Below are 27,637 nucleotides of genomic sequence, written 5' to 3'. Positions count from 1 at the left end.
TTATGTGGTTACTGTTAGGAATCACATATGACAACATGAAACTTCCTTTTCGCCTTTTACACAAATATTTTATATGAATTTGGTACAAAATATATTTAGGTTCATTTACTGTTGAATTATATTAATTTCTAGATATAGGTGATTAATCCTTTTTATTAGGATTTCAACCATGTTGTTTTTAGCTTAAGAATACTCGAAAATTTCTAGTACTTTAATTTCATAATTTTCAAGTGGCAACGATCCAACAATCACTCCCTATGGTAATTCATGTTGATTGCTTAAATCGTTATATAGTATGCTCAATATCTGATACTATCGTTGTTTAATTCTCTTTGTAGAGTTCTTATATGAAGCCCCTGATGAAGAGTGTCTTTACTCCAAACGCGTTGGGCAATCCCTTACATTCAAATTGGATCAATCCATGGACTATTGAATGTTTCTGCTTACTGAAGATGTATGAATTCATTTGATTAACTGTTTGTCATTATGTTCTTACTAACTGATTTTACGTATCTTTAATTAAGAGTAGCATAGGGTGTTCAGGAATTCATTACTGAATTTCTTTGGAGACCTGAGGCTACAGTTTCTCAACTATTTGCCTAACCTTAGGCCATAGGAAAGTGTGCAGGGGACGTAAATTCCCACATTGGGAACTTTTCCCTTTCATTTTATAGTTACAGCCTAGATGCCAGGGTTGTCTTTTTCTCCCCTGCACCTGAAACTCATCAAACATCTGATTCCTAATCCTAACATAACTAAATTTGATTTGATTTTTCAAAATCTTTACAAATCAATTTGGAACTTTCAGGTGTGCATGTTGTCAGTTTGGAGGGCTCAGGTCATGCACCAGAAGTGATAAATCCAGTGAAATCTCCCATTGGAGTTTGCATTAGGAAACATTGTTATTATAATCGAGGCACCGCACGGCTGCCTCAGACGAGTTTCGCAACTATAGGCAAGATGGGCCCCCAAACATTATTTTGAAATGGGCCCCCAAACAACCCGAGCATCATCAGCCAGCCCTGTGAACAACAGCCAACCCATAACCACAAAAAGAACATCCCAATGGAAGCATGAAAGGAAGGCCTGTGAGAAAGGACGCCCATCTACTGGCTTGTTGATTTATGTATTTACAGGAAGCAAGTCAGTGAAACAACACAGCTTGCATTACAATAGGTAATTACATCCTGTGGAAGAAATCTGAATGAGTAACTCTAATTTCTAAAAACATGCCTAACTTGAACATCATTAAATGGCATGACATTTCTGCATTTGTATGTTAAAACAGGGGGGCGGCATGACCATTTCAAACCTCATCTACATGTATTATTCCCAATGAAGGTTTGAGTGCACAGCTTTAGGGAATAAAGAAGAAGTGTGCAGACATTAATTAGGGCATGTGTCGTCCAAAACACTGTTTCTGATACACAAAACCAATGAGACCTCTACAGTTTATGAAAGAATAGACACACTGCCTGCAGTGCTCTTACTCGGGTTAGAGCCTTACCTCAGTGCCTTTTGGAGGTGAACATTTATGTTCAGGATTTGCAGAGAAAAATACCACACAGAGTAAATGCCTTCTTTCCCTGTCTATGGACGCCCCCAAAATCAAACGAGTGTGAATGGGTGATCAGGCACTCTGGTTTGTTTATAGCCCCTCCCCTGGAATCCCTGCCACCCCACCTACCTATGGCACCCCGTCTGCTTCTCAGAAAGGCTGACTCCACAGCCCTACCTCATCCCAGCTTAAAACTCTCATCATCAGACCAACAGGTAAGCGCCATTCACTAAACTTAACTAGCTCCAGGAAGCTAAAATTATAGTGTCCATGCGCTCAACAAAATGCCCTAAAGTAACATAACCGTAGACATGATAATTAAACAGAGTGCAACCTTCTTGCAATCTTGTATGCAAGCTCCTATTCTAAGTTTACAGTTTGATCCTTGATACTTTCTGTGGCTGCAAGGTAATATGTTCATTGAGGTTGCCCAATGATTGAAAAATTGAGGGTATGGAAAAGGTACCTTTGGGTAGCACCTACAGGTTCTTGGTAATGTATATGTCAAACAAGTAGACAGGGTATCGTTCATTGCCATTTATTGTTTACAGTATATTGGTGACATACATATTAGTTCAGATAGTCTTGATCATCTTGAATTCAGTTTAATTTTTTAGTTGTTGGCCCTTAATATTGCTTCATATTAAGATGACTGTATTGGTAATTGTCCCTTGGTAATCTGAAGCAATATTAAGGACTAACAACCAAAAATCTAAACTTAATTCAAGAGTACCAAGACTATTTGAACTAATATGTATGTCACCAATATGCTGTAAACAATAAATGTCAACTAGAGATACCCTGTCTACTTGTTTGACATATACATTAACAATAACCCTAGACATGGTAGACCCTTGTGTTCTTCTAGTAAAGGGGAACCTATAGGTTCTAAGGAAGGAAAGGCGATGTAATAGCTATTTGGTTGTAGTGTGGTATGGCAGTGATATTTTGTATATTTTTTATTTATCCATTTTTTCAATACATTCTGAATAATCAGTATCCAACAATACATGGTTTTGGTACATTAAACGTTAAACATATAATGAACAATTGATATATTTAGAGGACCTGAACAAAAAAACAAAAAAAGCACCATATTAGAAGATCCAGAGTCACATTTGGATAGACGTGTAACAGTAGTAAACGACAGGGGAGGGGAGACAAGGCAAACACAGAGCGAGCTAGAAGCGGTTGGAAAGAAGGTATGGACAATAATTCAAGCCGAGTCAACATTTTTCAATTTGTAGAATAACAGCAAATAATAAATACTTAACGCTAACTAAGTTGTTTTCATCCATCATGTGTCCCCTCTGAAAGATACCTTCCCCCTGGCTGATAAGATCCCCATATTTTGTAGGCAGCCCTGATGGTTGGGTCTTTCAGCATTAAGATCTGTTTTTTTGGCACCAGTAAAGCCTTATATATATATCCATGCTCTAATACCAAAATATAGCTTTGGAGTTGGAGGTATGCACCCCAATATACAGCACAGTGCAGTTTGTGGTAGTGTAGTTTGAGCGACCATCTCTATCGGACTAAGAACTTCCTAATATTGGCTGAGTTTCTCACAACTCCAAAACATATGGGAATATGTACCAACCGCCTTCCCACAAGTCCAACATATATCAGATTGCAAAAGCTTACATTTTGTCATTATCCATGGCGACCAATGAAAACAATGAATACTCTTCTGTGAATCTCAAGTCCATATCCAATCTAAATAGCTCTGATATTTTTCTATTGTAAACATGTGTAAATGCAAAAGTGAGACGCTTTTGCTCCATGACATGAAAAGGGCAATGCATTAGCTACAGTTCCACTGTTAAGTCAGTTTCATAATGGCTAAGTAAATGTATGTAAGGAATTATGCCACTCTCAATTCTACAATGATAGATAATTGTAATGTGTTCGTTTCTTAATACAGACGATATAGACCACGTGAGATGGCCTGTTTGCTATTGTAATAATAAGTGGCGTGATCTGTCTCTTTCCAGAAGGATTATTATTAACCGTTTCTCAATTGTTTTCCAGGTGCATCTGAGTTGGGACTCTTTTTAAGATCGAGTACTGCTGCCAGGTGGTTAAATATAGAGGATTGTTAGAGCCAGCTCTGGGTGCATCTCTGCAGGAATAATGTTGGCATGGCCCAAGAATGAAGGCCCAGAAGAAAGGCCAAATCCTGTCTGTGCAGGAAAACAGATCTCACCAACTCTGGCTCCCATTCTACCCACGGACATCCCGCTCCACGCTAAGAGCAAGGGCTACCACTGTGGGTCTTACACTACAATGAAGGAGGCGGTGATCCTTACAAAGATGGCCCCCGCCATCCACCCACCTCAGCAGACTACCGATGGCCCTCCCGAAGCCCTGCCCACACATGGTTCGGCTGGTTGGCAGACAACCCCAGGAGGCAACACTGTGCCGGCATGGCCCTGGAATGAAGTTCCAGAAGAAAGGCCAAATCCTGTGTGTGCTTGTCCATGCTTGACCGATAATCAGGCAAGCCCCTACCCTCAGTTCTCCTCTATGCGCCAACTCCATGGCTCCCCTGCTTCCTCTCGCCAAAACAAATGGCCCACTCCCCACCTGCAGATATTACACCCACTGCCATAAACAGTGAATCACCAGCCACCGACACCCATTCCAAGATGGCTGCTGCCTCACCTGAGGTACCTTACGGCGCAAGAGCCCCCCGCCCTCCCCCACTGAAGATCTACCACTGCTAGAAGTCTTCAACTGCCTACACAAAGGTAAGCCACTACTCAGGCCCCCTGTCTGTACGTTGGCATCACCTTACATTGTTATCAATAATAGGAAGCTGTTAGTCTCTCACTTGCGAAAACCTACTCTGTTCTTACCCACGCTCTGCCACAATCCCATTATTAGTACCAGCTCCCTACCTCTATCAAATGGAAACCTTATGTCTCAGTGTGCACTGCAGCCCACTACGTTCCTACATGTGCTCCAATTACCCATCTCTAGCAGCCCACCCCACCGAACCTCCCACCCGCCTATCGCACAAGGAGCCTGGTATGTCGCGGCTGGCAGCAGTAAACTGCTACGCTCTTCATGAAGCAGTTACCATGTCTCCCCACGCCCTTTGCCCAGCAGGTCACCCCGCCTGTGATGCACCTACCATTGTGCCGTGCCTAAGCCTGGACCGCCTTTTCCACATCATAGCGTGTACTCACACTAAAGCCACCCCTGCAGGGGCCTTCCTCCCTGGTGTCCTAACACTTAACCCCTGTGGAAGCATCATGAAGCAAGGCACAGATACCAGATTCAAAGTTCAAACACAAATGGTTTATTAATTTAAATGTCAGGATGGTTGAAGGCCTAACTTGCCCTATGCTAAGGTGGGATTTCCCGACCTAAAGAAACTAAGGATAGTCTGAATCAGTACGTTCAACTAAAATGTCTGTCTGTGTCCAAAACCTATACGTGCCCTCACAACTAAAGCTAAACAATGTGTAGGGACGCCAGCAATAAAAGAAATAGTGTTCCAAATAAAGTGCTGAGCTTCTTCCAGCTCCTGGTTTACTTAACCTCTCCCCTTCTCTGAGTTCAAGACAGTTCCACAAAGTCTCTGGGTTTCCTTCCCAAAGTAGACAACAGAGTTCCAAATAAGGTTCTTGAGGTTCCCTTCCTCAAGACAACAACAAAGTTCATAAGGTCTTAGGTTTCCCTTCCCCAAGACTTCAGTTTGTTCAGCTTGCCAACTTGTACTGAGTTTCACTCTTTCAAGATTCACAACCAGTTCCAGATCCACTTTACACTCCTTCTGATTCCTTGCCAGTTTATGCACATTGCTTTCCTCTGCTTCCCTTTAGCAATCTCTTTCATACATTCGGCTTTGCTTTCTGTAGATTTCCTTGACTTTCACAGATATGGTATCCCCGCTCTAGGTGCAGTTACACGGTCCACCCATTACAGGTAACTAAACTGGTAGCCCTTTGCTTTCTTGCCCACACAGGATCTTTTGTCACTGCACCTGTGTTCTGATTCACATTCACCTGGCTTTATCCCTGCCAGCCTTTTGGCTTTGCAACAATGTATTTTCCTCTTTGCCAGTATCTTGATTTTGCCACATGCTGTTCTTGCATACGGTTCACTGTGTGGTGCTCTCTTTCCTTCACCACATTGCGTTCACACTTTTCATGGCTTACTTTTCATTGTATTTCACAAGATATGTTTTTAATATATATATTATGTGTGTTTCACACAAGCTCGCCTTCCATTCACAGGCTTATCAAAAGCTTTCCCTAAGTTCGGTTTTCAATAGTTCACAATTCTTACTCTTTCACTCACAGTTCATCTTGTTCGTTTTGATCACAACCCTGCACTTTAGGTTTCTTTCATCTCGCATATATAACTTATTTTGGCCTGCAACTGCTTTTGCCCCTTAAATAGCCCCCAGGAGCACCCAGTACAAGTGTACCCTTTTTTACTCACCATTCCCTGGCAGCTCCTCCGCGCGGCTGCTTACCTCTTCTTTTGCTCCGCATACACGTCTTCATTGTTTTGCGAGCCCCGATCGCATTTCAGTCTTCTTTCTGTGAGTTGTCAGCAGCTCCACTCACCTCTTGCAGACGCTGCCGGTAGCTTGCAGCAACTCGATTTCTTCTGTACCCCACAGCTCCTGCTGTGGGCACCCGATGAGGGAGGCTCATAACACTGTGACCCTCCCACAGCCAACCCGGGCCTCGGCGCCACAATCTCTCCTGGGGACTTGTAGTCGTCCTGACCTCCAGGAGAAGTTTGGAATGAACCGGCAGTAGTAAACGACTAACCCCAAAAAGGCCTGCATATCTTCCTTAGTTTTTGGCATGGGGGTATCAAGAACAGCTCTAACCTTCTCCTGCTGTGGTTGGACATTACCATTACCCACAAACAATCCTCAGTACTTAACCACAGATTGAGCTATTTTGCATTTGCTGGGGTTAGCAGTCAGGCCAGCTTTTCTTAGCACTCTCATGACTGTGTAAAGGTGGTACCAATGATCTTCCCATGTCTTGCTATGTATCAGAATGTGGTCTAGATAGGCTCCGCAAAAATTCAAGTATGGTTGTAAGATTTATCTATCAACCTCTGAAATGTTGTGGGAGTGCCATGTAAAGTAAATGGCAGAACCTTAAACTGAAACAGTCCTATGGGAGTAGCAAAGGCAGTTTTCTCTTTGTCTCCATGCAGCGGAACCTACCAATACCCTTTCATGAGATCTATTGTTGAAAGGTAGACAGCATTACCCAGCTGGTCAATAAGATCGTCAATACATGGCATTGGGTAAGCATCAAAGGCAGATATGGCATTCATCTTTCTAAAGTCTATACAAAACCTCCGACTTCCACCGGGTTTTGCCACCAAGACCCTCTTCGCCAGATCCCTCCTCCACAGGATTTCTATTCCCTGAGGCCTGAAATGCTTGGCCCGGCTTCACGCCTGCTGGTCTCTCTATCCTGCTTGTTGGCCCCACCTTTTATGCACATGCAGTCATTTAACAGGTTGCAGGTGTGATTCCTCAGGCCCAATTGCCTGACCATAGTTAGTGGAGTACTCTGGACATGCCTCACCCTTAAAACAGGCTGCTGGCCTCTTCCTCATCTCAGTACTAGAGTGGTAAAATGACAGGTTAGTGTGTACTACTTCTAGTGGCCTCTACCTTGTCTCAGTACTATAGGGGTATGAATGAGGGGAAATAATTTACAACAGCCTATAAAGGCAGGGGGAGGTTGGTTCTCAAAAGGGAAAGGGGATACCATGAGTCGTCTGCGGACATCCTCTTCCCCATTCCCCAAGGACCCTCCACCCAGGTGATCCTCCCTAACATCTCCACCCCAAGAGTCAGGATCCAAAAGCGATGGGCTTTCCCTCGCCACCTGAGAAGAGGATCCAATGGGAGTAGGTGTGAGGATACCCTCAGGTTTCTCACACACCTTCTTGTGTCACTGTACCCAAGCCCTCAGCCCAGCACAAAAGCCTATGCTCAATTGCACCATACGTAACATAGAGCTGAGCAGTCCACCACCACGCTCTTCATTTGTATGCCCCTTGATTAACTCTAGGACCATTGAAGACCATGCACTCAACATCTAGGATCTTATAACTGCTAACAATGTCTACATCCTGCCTATCACTGAAACATGGCTCAACCCATCTGCTGGTCCTGCCCTATCTATCGCAGTTCCCTCTGGCAACGCCATACTTAGAGAAGATAGGACCTCCAGCAAGGGTGGTGGTGTCACTTTTATCTACAAGGACCCTCTCCCATTTCGACTGACTGCTTTTACCCCTACCCAGCATTGTGAATCCATCTCCACCAAACTCAACTGCTCACCTAACTCCTCCATCTCACCCCACCTTCTCTACCGAACTGCAGGACGCCTTGCCACCTTCAAAGACCACCTGATTCAAGTCATCGCCACCAACCCAAACCTAGCGCTCAGCTCATTATCCTAGGAGACTTTAATCTGGCCTTCAACGGCCCTCTAGATATTGATGCCTCAGCCCTCACCAAAGCTATCTCTGCTCTTGGCTCCACCCACTTTCACAAGGTTGCACCCTAGATTGGCTCCTGGACCACAATTGCAATATATCCATACTCTCCAATATGTCGAACCATTGGCCCGACCACCATTGCATAACCTTCACCATCTGTCATTCCAAATAAGCGTATTAACACCCCCACCCTCTTACCCTTCACATTAGCATGCAGCACCCATAACCTACCCAGGGATCATCTACTCCCACTGATGTTGTCTCTCTGATGGAGCACTACAATTTCTTGCTTTCCAAAGCTATTAACTCCCTGGCCCCTCTCAAGCCAAGTAAATCAAACAACACCAAATGCAAAAATACTTCGTTCAACGCAGAGCTCCATGCACTACAAGCAGAAAATCGAGCAGCAGAAGGTCCCACCACAGCCAACAAAGCCCTCTTCCTAGACCATTCTCTGAGGTACAAACAAGCCATGCACACAATGAAAGCAGCGTCATACAATAGCAGGATAGTGGGGGCCTCTTCGAGCTTCAGAGAATTATTCACCATCCTTCGTGAACTAGAATCTCCCATTGCACCCCCTTGGACTGTCACAAAAGGCATAGCAACATCCAAGATGCCCTTACTGGCAAATCACACAACTCCAATGAAAAATCAAAGCTAAATCAGTCACCCTGTCCAACGGTCCACCACACAACACCCTTAACATCTCATCCACCTTCACACACCTCTTCAACTTCAAAACTATCTCTGTGCCCAACCTGGCCACCATCATGAAGGGAGTCAAACGTACACGCTGCAGAGGCGATATCGGTCCAGTCACCTTTGTTAAACAATGCATAGAACCACTTCCCCCACTAATCACTGCCATCATCAATGCCTCCGTCACCGCCGGCACTGTCTTAAAGAGTCCTTGATTACCCCCTCGCTTAAGAAACCCTCACTTGACCCAATCATCTACAATCACTACTGTCCCATTACTCCTGAAAATCCTCTACGGTGTGGCCTACATCCAAATCCAAGAATTCCTGAAAGCATAGCTCATCCTCACACCCGGCCAGTCTGGTTTCCACCCCAGACATGTAACAGGAAAAGCCTAAAGAACCAACTTGAAAACACCAATGATTCATGAAAGCTTTCTCTCTTGTTGCTACTTGACCTATCAGCACGATCAATCTTGTTGATCATAAGACCTTATGCCACCATCTGAACTCGGTAGCACGCTTCTCTCTGGAATCTGCCAGCTGGATCTCCTCCTTCCTTGACAACAGAACATCCCTCTGCCCCCAAAGCTTGTGGGGTCCTGCAGCAAGGCTCCTGTGTTTCCCCCACACTCTATAATCTATATACAAAATCGCTATTTGACCACTGCGATTCACTGCGCATCACCTTCACAAACTAAGAAGACACCCAAATTCTCATCCCCCTAATAGGTGTCCATGCACAGGACTGCAACAATGTGAATAGTGTTTACGAAATAATCCAAACCTGGATGGCACAGCACAGTCCCTATCTGAATGATGAAATACAGAGCTCCTTCTAGTTGGCACGCCAGCCCGCCTTGCGAACCTTGACCCTGTGTACAGCTTCTTCAAAATCGAGATTCCTGTCTCCTCCTTTATGAAAACATTGAACATCTATCTCAACACCTTGCTCAGCATGTCTCGGCCAATTATCCACATTACTTCCACAGCTGCCTGTGCTATGAAACTCATACGTGCAAGCAAACCATTCCTCTCCACTGACAATTGCCTCACTGTGGCCCGTGACATTGTCAGATCCTAGCTGGACTATTCTAATGCCCTGCTCTGCAGCAATTCTCTGGAGAAAAAAAAACGGAATAGGCTCCAAGTTCCCCAAAACAATGCTCTTCATGCAGTGCTGGACCTGAGTATGTTTGACGATATCTCCGAAGCTAGGAGATCTGTTCACTAGCTCCTGGTCCGGGAAAAATCAAATTCAAATTCCTATCAATTGCCCATCACTGCCTGTCTAACAACGCCTCCTACCTGGCACAGAGACTCAAATAACACACACCTGCCAGACAGCTTAGATCCTACCACAGTCACTGCATCTTCATCCCGAGATTCAGATGCAAAAAGAGCCGGGGGGTCCAGCTTCCCAGTGGTGGCAGCCAACCTCTGCAATACCCTTCCACAGCACTTACGATCCAAACCCGCCAACCAGCTGTTTAGAAAAAAGCTAAAGACACACTTGTTCAATTAACCCTTGACACTGTATGTACTTACTGCTCTCAGCATGTCTGTAACCAGCGCCTAGATGCCCAAGGGCTTTGCGCGCTTCTACAAATGGAAAAATAAATAAATAGAGTCTGGAGTTCGGAGATACTATTGGCTGGAGAGTGTTTGGGGTGGCAGAATACTATTGACTACAGAGCATCTGCGGTGGTGGTATACCATTGGTTGGAGAGCATGTCGGGTGGCAGAATGCTATTGGCTGGGGAGCATCTGGGGTGGTGGAATACCATTTGTTGGAGAGCATCTGGGGTTGTGGGATACTATTGGCAGGAGAGCGTTTAGGGTGCTGGAATACCATTGGCTGGAGAGCATCTGGGGTTGGGGATACTATTAGCTGGAGAGTGTCTGGGGTGGTGGAATACCATTTTATTTCAATATTTATTTATTTATATGGCATAAGGAGCAATGTTCTTTTGATCACAAAAGACTGTACAATAGATAAGAAATCAGATTTGATGGAAAACAGCGAGCTTCTTACAATTGGGTGAGTTTATTTGACTTTCTGAGCAGGTTGTGGAGGGGAGTAAATGGAACAGTCACCAGGGGCAATACATGGATGGACTAACAAAGATTAAGGACAATCAACATTAGACAATTTTATGTTCAGGTAGGTGGCATGGCCAGCTGTGGTAGGGACATGGCCCTGCTGAATGAAGTGTTAGAGTCCGGGCAGAGCAAGTGAGGGACAGAGGTAATTTAGAGGCAAGGGAAAATGTTAGCTGGAAGGCAAATCAGAGGCAGGTGAAGAGGGTAATTCAGAGGCTAGGAGGCAGGGTTTTTGATGGTTTCGAACAAATCGGTGTGCACTGTTTCTCAGATACTAGTGGCTGGAGAGCATTTGGGATGGCGGAATACCATTGGCTGGAGAGCGTCTGGGATGGTAGAACACTATTGGCTGGAGAACATCTGGGGTTGTGGAATGCTATTGGCTGCATAGCAACAGGAGTAGTGGAATGCCATTGGCAGGAGAGTGTCTTGGGTAGTGACATACTATTGGTTGGAGAACATCTGAGGTGGTGGAATACTATTGGCTGGAGAGCACCTAGGCTGATGGGATACTACTGGCTGGAGAGCATCAGGAGTGGGGGAATACTATTGGTTTGAGAGCGTCTGGGGAGAGTGGATACTATTGGCTGGAGAGCATCTGGGGTGGGGGATACTATGGGCTGGAGTGCATCTGGGGTGGTGAAAGACAGGGTTTTGGATTGGGGCTTATCTTTTCTTTGTGTTGACCAGAGCCTGGGCACTTCTGCATAGATTGGGTCACATTCTCCCATTTCTCTCTGAGCGGAATCACTTACCTGCAATGCTCGGTGTGCCATCTGTTTCCCCCTCAGTAGTCTCGTAGTGAGGGGAGAGGGAAGGTCTGTAGTCTCTGACAGGGTAGTAATGGAGTCCTGCATCTGAGGAGCTGTCCTGTGGAAGGGATACAGAGAACATTAAGAGGACCACCACAATATGTGCACACCATGCTGGTGAATGTTAAACACACAGACAGAGAGGTACGTGGCCATCAGTTATAGACATAGGTATATGAATACCCCATACAGGCATGGATGCATGACAGTCAGGCCCACGCATAACCATGACCAGCACCCAATGAAGGCATGACCTTCATGTAAAAAAATGAATGAATGTCCATCACACCTAAACATATCCACAAATTTGTTACACTATCATCACCTACTTCTAGAAATACCAAGGCACCATATGGATAGATATATACATACATGACCACCACATATACACATAGATACATGGCTGCCATTTACACACACACATGGATACATGACCACGATATTATGACAGATATGTCGATCACACACAAATTAAATACCCAACCATCACATATAAACAGATACAGGATCAGTACATAATGACATGACATAAACACATTGGTAAATAGAAGAGCATCACCCCCATTTTAAATGGTAACTAACACAGAGTGACAGTGATTCACGCTACCACACAGACATACATCAATACTAGCATATATGAATAAAGACATGTGGCCATACAATTTAGAAAAAAGCCATTACAGTCACACACGTAGTGCTATTATTACTCTCCTATTACGCCTTTCCTCTCTGGGCCTTACCACATTTTTGGGGTTCGGCAGTCTCATTTTATGGAACCCCTACTCTTTTTGCTTCTTCTATCTTTATTTTTGGGGGGTTTTAATTTACTTTGGTTGTCAGAGTGACTTCTGCTGAAGTGCCCTGCCACTACCATCCCTTTTTTCTATACTTCAGTATACAGCATTGGGTTGCATATAATGTGTCCAGTCATAGGGGTGTCTCTCAGGCACCCCATTTCAGCCCTAGGGTGATTTTATCACCCTACATTGGTTTTAGGGGTTAGGTTGGTGGCTGCTAATATTTAGTTTTGCTACACCAGGGTGCAAGCTGAATTACTGCATTAGTAGCCTGATGTGCCTTTATGATGGCCAATGGAGTACTAATCAGTCTTTTTAAGTCCTACTCTCTGTCATTCTATTTAGGGGATTCCTTTGTTCAGGGAAACCATGAGGCAGGCCTTAAAATTGCCAAATGGGCTCTTGGTTAGCCCAAGATGACAGCCTCCCTTGCGGTTTGGACTAGTTTAGACCAGTTCCTGATCCTGGGCGGCCACTACATTTCCTGTGGGGGTGGGCTTGAGTGTTTGGCAGTTTCTGGGGCCAACCTGATTGGCTAGCCACCAAAACCTTTGTTTTTAATCCCCTAATGGAATAGAGGAAACCCTGTTCCTGGGCCCACAGAGCTGCTGGATTTTTGGAAGATGAGCTGGTCTATGTACCTGCTTGATGATTTTCAGCTGTTTACCGCCATTGCTGCATGTTTAGGCCCTCTTCTGGCCATACTGGCTGGAAGCAGCGGCCTGCGCATAACTCTGGTTTGGATCCTTGGCTGCTGGGCATCCTTCCTGAGATTGCCTTATCCTGATTTTGGCCCTGCTCATCTGATGGGGTCAGGTCCTCCATCCAAGGCCTGTTTTCTGGGCTGTTTTACCACATTGTATTGCAGTTTCCTGTCAAGGCATAGCTCCTTGATTTTGGAAGCTGCCGCAACCTGGAAAGGTGTTGGGACTCCCAAAATCTTCTTGTCTCGGTCATCTCTCGTCGCCATCACCATTGTGCTGGTGCTTGGGGCGTTGTTATTAATGTGCTGACCATGTTTGCCTGCTGAGTCACTATGGTCTGCCATGTGCAGGATCCTCCGTCCTCCTCGTGCCATGTCCTTTGTGGTTTTCATTTCTGGGGGGTGGGCCCTACTCCACTGAAGGATGATTATTCTTTTTTTAGGCCATTAGGGTCATCGTTGGCTCGGGGTGCCAATGCCTGGGTGACCAGAACCTTTATTTCGCCATTTAAAAAGCTGCTATTTATCGCATTGTTTCTCCTTCTGGGAACCGAATTTCTGGAGGCAATCACTGTAAGTACTTAGCTATGTACCCTGGGTTGGTGGGTTAATCCAGATACTCCTTCTCAGGGGTCCCTGTGGTCTGTGGTTGTTGGGTTCTGCAGGTCCCCTTCAACTGCATTTCTCCATTGTATTATATTGGGATATGAATCCTGCTCTGCTTTTCTGCTCCTGGGTCTCAACACCCTACATTGGATCTCTTCTTCTGGGTCTCCACTGAGGCCCATGTGGTTGATTGCTGTTTCCTTAGTACAGGTGGAAGGAAAAAGACTTACCTGGTGTTTTCCTTTTGTTTCCTATGCAGCGCTTTATACAACAGTGGGATGGTAGGTAGAAGCCTCAGGCTGCAGCGACCTGGATTTCATTTATTTTGTTTTATTTTTTGTTTAGTTTTGCGCTCTGGGTGTGTGTTCTCCCCTTCCCCTACTCTCTCCCCCTTCCTTCTTCCATACTTCCCGATCTGTGATTGGCGACTGGGCCGCCCTGAAGACCTGTGAGGGACTAGACCTCCGGACCTGCCTCCCAACCACTTGCTTTTTTTCAGTGGGGTGGCAGGTAGAAGCCTCAGGTTGCAGCAACCTTAATTTAATTTATTTTGTTTTTTTTGTTTTGTTTTGTGCTCTGCGCATGTGTTCTCCCTTTCCCCCAATCCCCCCTTCCTTCTTCCACACTTCCCGGCCTCCCCTCTGGCCCCCGACCTGTGATTGGCGACTGGGCCCCCTCAGACCTGCCTCTCAGCCACTTGCTTTTTTTCAGTGGGCTGGTAGGTAGCAGCCTCAGGCTGTAGCGACCTGGATTTCTTTATTTTGTTTTATTTTCCATTAAGCTTTGTGCTCTGTGCGTGTGTTCTCCCCTTCGCCCACTCCGCCCTTTCCTTCTTGCACGTTTCCCGACCTGTGGATTCATGACTAGGCTGCCCTAAAGACCTGTAAGGGACTAGGCCCTCGGACCTGCCTCTCAGCCACTTGCTTTTTGTCAGTGGGCTGATAGGTAGCAGCCTCGGGCTGCAGTGACCTGGATTTAATTTATTTTGTTTTATTTTTCATTTTGTTTTGTGCTGTTTGGTCTGTTCTCCCCTTCCCCCAACACCCCCTTCCTTCTTCCACACTTCCTGACCCCTCCCTCCCCCGGCCCTGACCTGTGATTGGCGACTAGGCCACCCTGAAGACCTGTGAGGGACTAGGCCCTCGGACCTGCCTCCCAGCCACTTGCTTTTTTCAGTCGGCTGGTAGGTAGCCCCAGGCTGCAGCAACCTGGATTTACTTGCTTTTGTTTTATTTTTCATTTAGTTTGACGCTCTGCATGCAGGTTCTCCCCTTCGTCCACCCCCCCTTCCTTCTTCCACTCTTCCCAACCTGTGATTGGCGACTAGGGCACACTGAAGACCTGTGAGGGACTAGGCACTCGGACCTGCCTCCCAGCCACTTGCTTTTTTCAGTCGGCTGGTAGGTGGTAGCCTCGGCTTCAGCGCCCTAGATTTAGTTCAATTTATTTTATTTTTCATTTTGTTCTGCACTGTCCGTGTATTACCCCCTTTCCCCAATCCCCCCTTCCTTCTTCCACCTCCTCTCTGGCCCCTGACCTGTAATTGGTGACAAGACCTTTCCTCGTGACCTGGAGGACCTTTTCTGCAATGTTCGCAGGCAGCCTTGTCCGGGCAGCCACTTCGCTAAGGGCCAGATGCAAAGGGCAGCTCCTGAAGAAGCAGCTACACTCCGTATTTGGCTGTGTTCGGCTGGGAAGCCTTCCACCATCTACCAGCAGCGACTGACAAGGTAAGTGTGGTGTGGGCGGTGAGTACAGCCATTACTGTACTCTATTAAAACCCCACCACTCTTATTACCCATTATAAATATAGCCTATTTGTCTAATGTATCCATATTTAGCATTTATCCTAATTGTGTAGGGTAGCCTCATCTCGCTTATAGCCCATTTGTATTAGTCAGCCATATCTCGCAGTAAGTTTATCAACTAATATCATATGCCTACATGCAGTTAGCCCAATTGGGCCAGCTAGCCAAATTCTGCTTTTAGCCCAACTGTACCATGTAGCAATTCTCTGCTGTTAGCCGAATAATGTCATGTAACAATAGTCTACTTTCAGCCTAATGGTGCCAGGTAGCAAGTCTCTGTGGTTAGCCCAATTCTGTCATTTAGACACACTCTGCATTTAGCAATTGCAAGGACCACAAATGCGCCTCTCTTAGATAGATTGTGAAGCTTAGCCACGCGTCACATTTAGATAGATCTGTGAAGATTAGCCATGCAGCACATGCAGATACAATTGTGAAGATTATCCACACGTCACATTTAGATGGATCTGTGAAGATTAGCCATGCAGCACATGCATATACAATTGCGAAGAAGATTAGGCACGTGCCACACTTAGATAGATCTGTGAAGATTAGTCATGCAGCATATGTTGATAGAGTTATGAAGATGAGCCATGCATCACATTAATATACATCTGTGAAGATTAGCCATGCAGCATATGTAGATAAAATTGTGAAGATTAGCCACGTGTCACACTTAGATAGATCTGTGAAGATTGGCCATACAGCACATGTAGATAGAATTGTGAAGATTAGTCACACGTCAAATTTAGATAGATCTGTGAAGATTAGCCATGCAGCAAATGTAAATACAATTGTGAAGGTTAGCCAGGGGAGTTGCTAGGTCTGGAAAAGACCCGGGGCTACGCTGATGTCGGAACTGTTGGGACTGGGGGCTAGCTAGTCTTTTGGCTGTAGCTCCTGAGATTCTATCCGGGGCTGCAACCAAAAGATCAGGGGCTATAGCCCCCCTAGCAACGCCCCTGAGGTTAGCCATGCATCACACTTAGATAGTTTGATGAAGACTAGCCATGCAGCACTTTAGATATATTTGGCAAAGATTAGCCACATGTCACACTTAGATAGACTGTGAAATTGACGATGCGTATCACCATATAGAATTGTGTACATTCGCCACATAGAATAACTTAGAGAGTAGCCAATGTACTAACCACCCCGCTCCTGCTTCCTCCAACACACCACCAAACACTATACACGGCCACTGGGCTAGCCAACCTATACACAAACACACACCCAACACAAGTAACACAAGCTTACTACAAAAATCCTGATCACTGCACCCATACAGATACAACATGCCAGTGTGCACAACCTGAAATACCATCCAATCTATACATAAAACACACAGAGCCAATGCCTATTTAACAAACAGTAACATAGAAACAAACCAGGCATTGAACCTTGCCGGTACTTATACAATAACCCAGTGCATGCAACCAACCATCTGCAAACCAACACACACAGATGCCAGTTTCTCTTGGTTCTGGACCTATCCTATCACTCTTCCCTCACTAACCAACCCAGCCCTCCTCTCCTGCAGAGCCACGTGAGCACCTGGAGACTGCCCTTTGGTGGTAGCTGTGTGCAGTATAAATCAACATAACATACCATAACACTGGAACTCTTAAAGGAGACACTGCAAGGTACTCACCTGTATTATGACATTTTCGTAAGGTCCTCCTAAGGTCCCTGGAGTTCCCCACCAATCTCTGGATCTTTAGAGACTTCCCCTGGTATACTAGGGACTTTTAAATCTGTGCATTACACTAATTCACAGGCTTTGGGCCTCATCACGAGTTGGGCGGTAAGGCTGGCGCTATTAGCGCTGGCGCTAATAGCCCTACCGCCAAACCCCCCGGCGCTATTAGCGCCGGATCACGGGTTTTGCGGAAGGGTTATTGCCCATTCCCCATTGGGCCCATTCGGGAATTCCTCATTCCCCATTGGGCCCAATGGGGAAAATTCACGCTATTACCGCCGGCGGATTTCCCACCGGCGGTAATAGCACCGAAAATCAGCAATTTTGCCGCGGATTTCCCCCCAGCTCAAAGCTGGGGGGAAATCCGCCAAGGCCATGATCTGGTGGACCCTTAAATGCGGCGGTAATAGCGCTACTGCCGCATTTAAGGGTTACCGCCAGACTCGTGATGAGGCCCCTTGTGTGTTTATGCTGTTTCCCTCCTTGATGTGTAATATGCTCTTCTGGGCATATGGACGGTCTATCTAAAGGATATCCTGGTCATTGGTAGCCCTCCTGGCTGTGTTGGACACTGTGTTCCCTTGTACTCAATATCTAAATGCTATACTGTGTTATTTGCATATGTGTTAAGTATAATACTTCATGTAGAATGTAATGGGAAGGCTGCACCAAGTTCTGTTTTGTACTTTTGGATTCTGAACCCTATGAGCATTACTGTGTGTAATATTGTCTATGGGTATTTCGCTTAACTTCCATTTGTAAGCTTATATGTGTGGGGTTTACCACCAGGTATGGGGCCTACACTTTAGTTTAAGGATTGAGTTAGGCCTTACCCACCATTTACAGTTTGTTTACCTATACTATGCTCTGCTATGTTTTTTGTGTAACACAAGTACTTATTTTCTTCTTTCATACATATTTACTTTTGGGTGACACACTGCCCTCACCAGAGGATTGTCCAGAAATATCCCTAACAACCACCAGGGCCTGTTCTACAGAAAATCAACTCTGGGTGGCTCATGACATGCAACCAGCATAGGGCACTAGAGGGTGCCATAGTTGCCCAATAAGCAGCAGATCTGATCCCAATCAGCGAGGGAAGGTGGGCTCCAGAAAGGTCCTTCAGCTCAAGTGGCATAAATCCAAGCACTGACCATACTTACCATAGTGAACTAAGGTACAGGTGGAATGTTGTTGTGGGGAATATTATAAACCGGGTAGATTATTTCCTGGTTTCCAACTGTTTAATGAACCGAGTTCCTGAACTAGCAATTGGGGACATTGTCGTGTCAGATCATGCACCAATCTCACTATTCATCAGAACCCCTTCCCCTTCCCCTTGCCCACACAGTATAACTGGCACCCAAATCCAGCGATACCAAGTAGAATGAAAGTCAAAATGGAAATCTCTAAGAGACATTGCTGATTTTCTGTTGAAAATGAATAACTATTTCAAGGACTTCAAAAATGTTTGGCTTTCGTTGAACATCTCTTTAAGAGCATTAGTCTTATCTCTGAAACCCTCTTTCAAGAAAGACCATCTGAAGAAGCTTGGAAAAATAGGGAGAGGCCTGAAATAATGGAGACAAGATCTGGACAAGACCAAGGCCTTGACCTAATTCCTAGGCTACAAACAATAGAATATAAGGGCAACAATTTTCAAAAGGCAATAGATCAATTTACACTGTTCCACCTCCAACTGGCATATTTCCATTCTGGAGAAACATCTGTAAAAGCTGTATCCAGCAGATGCAAAAACAGTACATGCCTCTGGGCTAATTCACTAAATAAATAGGTCAGGCAGCACGTTAACTACCCAGGGCACTGACATCTGTATCAGATATAAATCTTCTTTCCATTCCCTAAATGGGAAACAGCAAGTGGACACACAGCAAGTTTACTACAGTCTTCACAAGCGTAATCTGTTAAACGTTACTCCCCACCATTCGCAAGCTGCCAAAATACACCTACAAAAGTGCAATGAGGGTTCTCTTGCCCAAAGACTTTGGGCCTCATTACGACCCTGGCGGAACAGGTTAACGGGCTCCGCAAAAGGAGGCGGACCCGTTAAACCCGTTCCGCCACATTACGAGGTCCCCTCGCGGGACCCAGTAAGGACGTCTGGTAAAACCAGGCGTCCTTACCGGGTCCCGCGAGGGGAAGAGGGAGCAAACAACGGGCCACTCGTAATCGGCCCGTTGTTTGCTCCCTCTCCCATTCCCATTCAGCCCTATAGGGGCTGAAATGGGAATGGGGAAGGTCCAGGCCCAGGTTCCTGGAGGGAGGAATTACCGGGCCCTCCAAACTCGGAATGGCCCGGTAATTCCCCTTTCTGGGAACCCGGATGCGATTTCGGCGGCAGCCATGCCGCCAATAGCGGCATGGATACCGCTGAGGTCGTAATGAGGCCCTTTGAGTGTGGGGAGAGAGCCGGAGATCCTAAACTGGAAAGATATGGGAGACATTTCTAGTTTATGGACTTTGTATTTCATTGTGGTTATCCCATTGCTTCTACAACAGCTCGGATTTCTTAGGTAAAAACAAGAGATGCTTGCATAACCCACCAACCAAATCTCACAAACCGTATGGGTGGGGAATGGAGAAAGGTTGGTTTAGGAGATCCGGGAGATAAAAAGAAGGATTACTTTTCTTTTAAGTTTGAGTTCAAGTTATGTGCCTGGCCTTAAATCAAGAATAGTACATGAGAGAGAAAGCTGTCTGTCCTCGTCTTGCTTCCATGTTTACTTCATGACATAAGGTGCTAGTGGAAAGAGAGCTTGAAGACTATGGAGATGTAGGAGCAGGAGAGGAGTCTGACATCCTTGTTTACAATCCAAAGGGATCTACAGGAGCACAGGTTGAATTGGCCGCCCATAGAATGTTCACCGTCCACCCATCATTCTTTACGGTATTGCTCCTTGCTGTCTCTCTCAATTTGAAGTGTGAATGGTTCTCTTTTTCTTCCATTCTTCTTTCTCATCTTATTTTTCATATTGCGTCTCCCCCCTTTGGTCTTCAAATCGCGGGCCCTGCCTGCCACAGCTTCTGCCTTTATCTCACAGAGCTGTAGCTGCCACTGAGTTAAACAGAGCCCTGGTCAGGACAGTTCACAGCTACAAGAATTGATAAACCAAACCGCACCACTGGTAAAAACATATTTTTTTGTAAATGAATAATGAACAGATCAATAAATATTTGCATAAATCAGTCTCCTAATTATGCTCTCAAATTGAATGGATCAGAAAACACACAAAAACATCACCTATCAATCACTGCAAACCTATATGACTGTATTCAAACCCCCGTCCAACCAATCACTACCTAGGGACCCACTATTACAGGGATCGATCTGAAGACCCATTGTTACCGTGTGCTGCTGCCTCCCTTCACCGCTCGAAGGCCTTGGCAAACAGAGCAAACGAGTCAAAGTACCTGAGATATACCCTGCCCCTGTTACACTCGGGAGACCATCCCTCGTTCCCTATGTAAGTTCACCTGCAAAGAAGTACCAATCCCTCCATATGTACTGGGAACAATCAGGCTATGCATAGAACGTGGAGTAGAGTTTAAGACTCGTTGGTGCGAGCCCCCACCCCAATGAAATATCTGTGCCCCCCCCTTCTGTGGTAGTCCTGGGGAGTAGGGTGGGTACACTGAGGCTAGTGGTTCCACCATCAAGGAGTACGCTCGTTATGATCATTCCACCCCTTCCTGACCGGCATCCATTTTATGACTCCAGAGTCAGATGAAACTAACCCTAACATGGATGCCGCCCACATGTGCCACAGTAAATTAACCCAAGCACATCATTTGTATTTGCGGATTTGCTGAGCATGGGAACTCTAGCAAGTGGTATCTTGGCACTGTTATGCATTAACGGCAATGATTGTGTCAAGTTCTAGGGTTTCATTCAAGGCTGTAAACACCTGTGTCTTCTGAATTGTTCTAAAAACAAAATGGTTGCGTTATTGTTTGTTGAGGCAGGTAAATGTTTTTCTTCTTTGTTGCCAATGAAGAGAAACGTGTCCCTCTCACACTTTCTCTTTTGCACTGGGGATAGATAGGCTGCAGTAACCTCAGGGGCTTAGAGCTCTGGAAAGATTGCAAATAAAATAGCTGTTTGTCAGTGAAGTGGTTTTGGTTTTAAAGAGGGCCTTGTGGACCAAACACATAGGGCCTCATTACGACTTCGACGGCAGAGCTTCCGCCGAAATCGGGTCCGCTTCCCAGAAAGGGCATTCCTACATCTAGAAGACACTCTGGGGGATCCCTGGTGGCCCCTTATCACAAGTGCCCCTGAGGAACGTGCTGTGTACACTCTGTAAAGCACACACTCATTCCTCGGCCTAAGTGCCGAGAGGGGTCCCTGACCCCGGAACCAATTCCCTCACGTTGCGGCGGCACCTCGGGCAGAGTAAGCCTGGCATAGGCAAGGAATATAAAGAAGAGAGAGAGCTCAGTGTGGTGCCAACATTTCCATTCAGACCTTTCTCACAGGCGCTGGCACGCCCCTTCTTAACTTCCTCTTTCCACTCACCTCTGGTGCACCTCTGACAGCCGCCTGGGTGCTCGCTTTTTTTTAATATCCCCCTGCTCTCACTTCCTCTTTCCGCCTGTCCCTTTCTGCTTCTCCTCTCTGGCTCCTCTACACTCTGCCTTGGCAGCCAGTGTAAGCAGCAGTACCTGGTCCTTTCGCCGTATTCCCTCTAGTGTGCTTGCGATTACTCGTCACCTCGGTGGTGATTACGTTGTTGTTGGGTCACTACTGCCGATCATTCCTCTCTCGCACGCCCCTCCCTCGATCCCTGTGCCCTCCTTTTCTCTACCTCGCCTCTTGTACACCTCTCACCTCTTCCTCCTTTCACCCCGGTTTCTGCCTTGCAGAGGCTTCAGCTGCACTGCCCTTAAATCAGACCTTCTTCACCCTCTAGAAATTGAGCCATTTGACATCTCCCTCTTTGGATTCTCAGTAGGTTGAGAGCTGGATCTACTGATGTTCTTGTAGACGAGGGTTCCTTTCCTTCCTGGTATATGTATTTAATGCTTGGTTTTTTTGTTGCAATGTGCCTTGAAGAAACAAGTCGCTTCAGCGCGTAGAATGAGGTTAGGGGGAGGGGAGGAGTGGGGCAATGCCAATCAAGGGGGCAACACAGGACATAGTTAGCAGTTAGGAGTGTGTAGGCCCAGTCACAGGTGGAGCGGAGGTCACATTCCCAGGGAAACATTGCTTTTATTCACTCCATGCAATAATGTGTAGCAAACACATTAAGGTGTCGATTCATGGAATTAATGTGCGCCGAAAATTCCCGCGCAGCGGTGCCAAAACGTGCGATTCGCAGTAAAAGTGCGAAAATCGAAGGGAAACCAGCGCACATCGATTCATGGAAGGCCGTGCGCGAAAAAAATATCGGATGTGCGCTAAAAAAGTGCGCGGCGCACGCCGGTGCACAGGATATCTAACGGCGTGCGCCACGGCCACAGCGAAATCGCACATAGCGCGGCGCACACAACAAAAGTAGGCGTAACACGGGGCGTAACACTCGGAATGGGGAACAACTCGTCAAAATGTGGGCGTCAAGGGGGAAGTACAGGAGGCAAGTGCGCGGAACGCCCACACGCTCGCCTACAACACGTATTCATGGAATCCAATAGGGCAAACCAGCGCACGGTCAAACCAGCGCACAGGCCCAAACACGTCCGCCACAAGAAAGCAGGCGGTAGTGTCCCTGCCCCTGAAATAAATGTGTGCCAAAATGTGCGCCAACAAAAAGCACCTATATACAGCTATGATGAATGTCACATACTGTGGCCCTCTAAGACAAATGACGTGCAAAGGGGTACGCGAAAAATACAGACACCAGCTGTGTGAAAAATAGCGTGTGCGTGTATTCTGTGCTGCGTAGAAAGTCCCACACGCAATTTGCCTGTGTACGTGTATTCTGGGGTGCGCGGAAAGTCCCACACGCGATCTGCCTGGGTATGTGTATTCCGGGGTACACGGGAAGTCCCACACGCGATTGGCTGGGTACGTGTATTCCGGGGTGCGCGGGAAATTCCACACACGAATTGCCTGGGTCCGTGTGTTCCGGGGTGCGCGGGAAGTCCCACATGCGAATTGCCTGGGTCCGTGTATTCCAGGGTGCGCGGGAAGTCCCACACGCGATTGGCCTGGGTACGTGTATTACGGGGTGCGCGGGACGTTCCACACGCTAATTCTGCAGGGTATGTGTATTCCGGGGTGCGCGGGAAGTTCCACACGCTAATTCTGCAGGGCACGTGGATTCCGGGGTGCGCGGAAAGTTCCACACGCTAATCCTGCAGGGTACGTGTATTCCGGGGTGCGCGGGAAGTTCCACACGCGATTTCAGCAGGGCACGTGTATTTCGGGGGTGCCGGGTAGTACTACACGTGAATTGACCGTGTGGGTCCTCCCAGGTGTTCCCTCTACACCCTCCACCGCCCCTGCAGGCAGCCCACACCACAGGGGACTACCCTGCACCCCTGCTCATGTCCCGCAGGCAGCCCATCCACCATGGCCATGCCCCCAGCCAACTCACATGTCACCTTGCACTACTGATCACCAACGCATGTCCCCCTGCACCCCCACCCCCCAGCATCCAGGAGCACCCTCCACCAGGCCCCCACTCATGTCCAACTCATGTCTCCTAGCACCCACACCCACCAGCAGCCAGGGGCACCCTCCACCAGGCCCCCACACATGTCTCCCACCACCCCCACCCCCCAGCAGTCAGGGGCACCCTCCACCAGGCCCCCACACATGTCTCCCTGCACCCCCACCCCCCAGCAGTCAGGGGCACCCTCCACCAGGCCCCCACACGTCTCCCTGCACCCCCACCCCCCAGCAGCCAGGGGCAGCCTCCACCAGGACCCCACTCATGTCTCCCTGCGCCCCCACCCCCCCCAGCAGTCAGGGGCAGCCTCCACCAGGCCCCCACTCATGACCAACTCATGTCCCCCTGCACCCGCACCCCCCAGCAGTCAGGGGTACCCTCCACCAGGCCCCCACTCATGCCCCCCTGCACCCCCACCCACCAACAGCCAGGGGCACACTCCACCAGGCCCCCACTCATGTCCCCCTGCACCCCCACCCCCCAGCAGTCAGGGCCCCCCTCCACCAGGCCCCCACTCATGTCCAACTCATGTCCCCCTGCACCCCCGCCCCCCAGCAGTCAGGGGCACCCTCCACCAGGCCCCCACTCATGTCCCCCTGCACCCCCACCCCCCAGCTGCCAGGGGCACCCTCCACCAGGCCCCACTCATGTCCCCCTGCACCCCCACCCCCCAGCTGCCAGGGGCACCCTCCACCAGGCCCCCACTCATGTCCCCCTGCCCCCCCACCCACCAGCAGCCAGGGGCACACTCCACCAGGCCCCCACTCATGTCCCCCTGCACCCCCACCCACCAGCAGTCAGGGGCACCCTCCACCAGGCCCCAACTCATGTCCCCCTGCACACCCACCCACCAGCATCCAGGGGCACCCTCCACCAGGCCCCCACACATGTCTCCCACCACCCCTGCCCCCCAGCAGTCAGGGGCACCCTCCACCAGGCCCCCACTCATGTCCAACTCATGTCCCCCTGAATCCCCACCCCCCAGCAGTCAGGGGCACCCTCCACCAGGCCCCCACTCATGTCCCCCTGCACCCCCACCCCCCAGCAGCCAGGGGCACCCTCCACCAGGCCCCCACTCATGTCCAACTCATGTCCCCCTGCACCCCCACCCACCAGCATCCAGGGGCACCCTCCACCAGGCCCCCACACATGTCTCCCACCACTCCCACCCCCCCAGGAGTCAGGGGCACCCTCCACCAGGCCCCCACACATGTCTCCCACCACCCCCACCCCCCAGCAGTCAGGGGCACCCTCCACCAGGCCCCCACTCATGTCCAACTCATGTCCCCCTGCATCCCCCACCCCCCCCAGCAGTCAGGGGCACCCTCCACCAGGCCCCCACACATGTCTCCCTGCACCCCCACGCCCCAGCAGTGCAGGGCACCCTCTGCCAGGCCCCCACTCAAGTCTCCCAGCACCCCCACCATCCAGCATCCAGGGGCACCCTCCACCAGGCCCCCACTCATGTCCCCCAGCCAACACGTCATCACAATCCAGATCCCAGGCTCCTATGCCCACCCAAATCCCACCCCACGCCACCCCAGTCCAAACACCTAACCAAGCTTTACAACCATTCAAAATGGAAATACCCATTACATGATAGATAACAAATAAGCAGTATGCGCATGAGTACAAGTCCGTCAGACCCACACAATGGCAACACATGACTGTGAAAACCCACATTCTGACAGGCATGAAACCAATGAGAGAAGTCCACACATTGAAGTAAGAAACAAAAAATGTATTACAGTGTAAATGAAGTGAATGAAATATAAACAAACAATAATGGCAACAAATATCAAAAAGCAGCATGTCCACAAAAATAATAAATAACGAAAATGGGACTCCAAAATAACCATAAAGAAATTGTGTCCAAAGTCACTGTCCAACAAAGAAAATCCAAAGGGAAAGTAAAGTGAAAATCCATTGCTCCATGGTGAAAAAAATAATAAAAGATGAAGGTCACAAATCCACTGTCAAACTATGTACAAAGAGCAAATCCAGGGTCCATGATCCCAGCGATGTAAATGAAACCTACAATAAAACCTACCTAACTAATAACTATATACAAAAAAGTGGGGCATAGTCCAAGCGCCCCAAATTAAAAAAAAGAAATAAAACCTAACATTAATTAACTATGTACAAAGGCGGCCGGCTAGTCCAGCGGCTCACTCCGTGGTGTCCCGGGCCAGGGCATCATCGAACTCCTGTTCGATGTCCCGGAGGCGGTCCTGTTCCATGGCCCCGAGGGTCCGCAGGGACGCCGACATGTCCTCCTCCAACTCCCTGCGGATTCCCTCGAGGCACTCGGCCCGCCTCAGGGCCCTCCGCATGGAGTTCTCCGCCCTGACCATTGTGAGCCGCGCCTCTTCTGCCCGCTGCCGCTCCGCACCTATCTGCTGGCCCAACCACTGCCACACGGAAGACACTTCCCGTCCTGGGTCCTCTTGCCCTCCGGCCGATGCCTGCCCCTCCGATGTAGATTGCCCCGAGCCATGATGCCTCCCACGTTGACTCCGCTGCTGCCTCCGACGCAACTGCCTCTGCCAGCACGACGGCATCCAGGCTGATGGAATCTACTGACGCCGTCGTGCATGTGCCCTGCCCAATCATGCCGGCACATCCTCCATCTGCTGGGGTCCAGTTGCTGTGGTGTCCACCCCTGCTAGACCTCCGACTCCCGACTGTGGCAGGGATGGGATCCCCACCAAACTGGCTGCGTTGGTCAGGGCAGGTCCACAGGGGGCCCTGGTGGCATCTGGGCCGGAAGACGGCATGGAGAACGACTGGCGTATAGTTTCCACATAGGAGGAGAGGGCCGCCAGATTGGTCGACACATGTATGAAACCCCCGACCACGGCCGATCCCAACTGGGCCACGTTGGCACGGTGCTCTTCGTGATGACGTGCAAGCTCCTCCCGGGAAGCATGCACGTCATCACGAATGACACTGTGCGCAACGCGACACCAATCAGGACCTTTTCCATACGGCCACGGGTCCCCTCGTCCGCAGGTGGAGGGGAGTCAGATGACATGGACATCCCCCCTACCTGCGGACGGGCCTGGGATGGGGCATCCCTGCTGGTGCATGGTGGTGCAGTCACAGTGTCAGGGACAGTGACATGCACAGGCCCCTCCACGGTGACCTGTGCTGCCTCCTGCCCCTGCCCCTGGACTGCACCACTTGCACCAGCAGGGATGCCCACACCAGGCCCCATGTGCGCCTCGGTAGCGGCCTCTTCCTCCTAAGTGGAAACCACCAACCTGGATGGCTCCACATCGTCTTCTGCCGTTGCAAGCCCCTTTGGGGGCTCACCCACCCCTTCCGCTGAAGCCGTGGGGGCATCCCCGTCGCTCTGCTCCACAGCGCCGTCTCCGCCCTCTTCACTTGCCGCTGTGTAGAGGGAGACATCGAACACAAGCATCAGGGTACTGTACAATGGTCCCCTAGACAGGAAGCAATAGCAGATGAGTGGCACTGTCAAAGATCACTTCCATCATGTCCCTCCACAACACATGGGTCAGTGCAGGCAAAACACAAGCAGTAACAGGCATGGCACATGCTATGGACATTTGCATACATGTCCAAGGGACTCTCCAAACATACAATGTTGTTATGGAACTCACATGCATCATGGGTCATGCCTATCACATGCACACACATCAACGTAATTTCATCCATCTGGCCTTGTACACCCCAGACACAGTGGATACAAGGATAACT

General features: G+C 48.4%; 1 protein-coding gene across 2 annotated transcripts in view; it reads right to left on the bottom strand.

Moving 5' to 3' along the window:
- NPHS1 (NPHS1 adhesion molecule, nephrin) overlaps positions 1-27,637 on the bottom strand; it is a 494,360-nt gene that overhangs the window by 7,166 nt on the left and 459,557 nt on the right. For both annotated transcript variants that reach the window (XM_069604883.1, XM_069604882.1), the window contains one exon: positions 11,613-11,727. In XM_069604883.1, coding sequence (XP_069460984.1) covers positions 11,613-11,727 — 115 coding nt within the window. The remainder of the gene's footprint in view (positions 1-11,612; positions 11,728-27,637) is intronic.

Source organism: Ambystoma mexicanum, chromosome 1p (assembly GCF_040938575.1).
Source record: "Ambystoma mexicanum isolate Mex_15411 chromosome 1p, UKY_AmexF1_1, whole genome shotgun sequence".
In the NCBI taxonomy this organism is placed as follows: domain Eukaryota; kingdom Metazoa; phylum Chordata; class Amphibia; order Caudata; family Ambystomatidae; genus Ambystoma; species Ambystoma mexicanum.
Note: the sequence above shows the minus strand (reverse complement) of the source record. Positions and strands in the feature narration are given on the sequence as shown.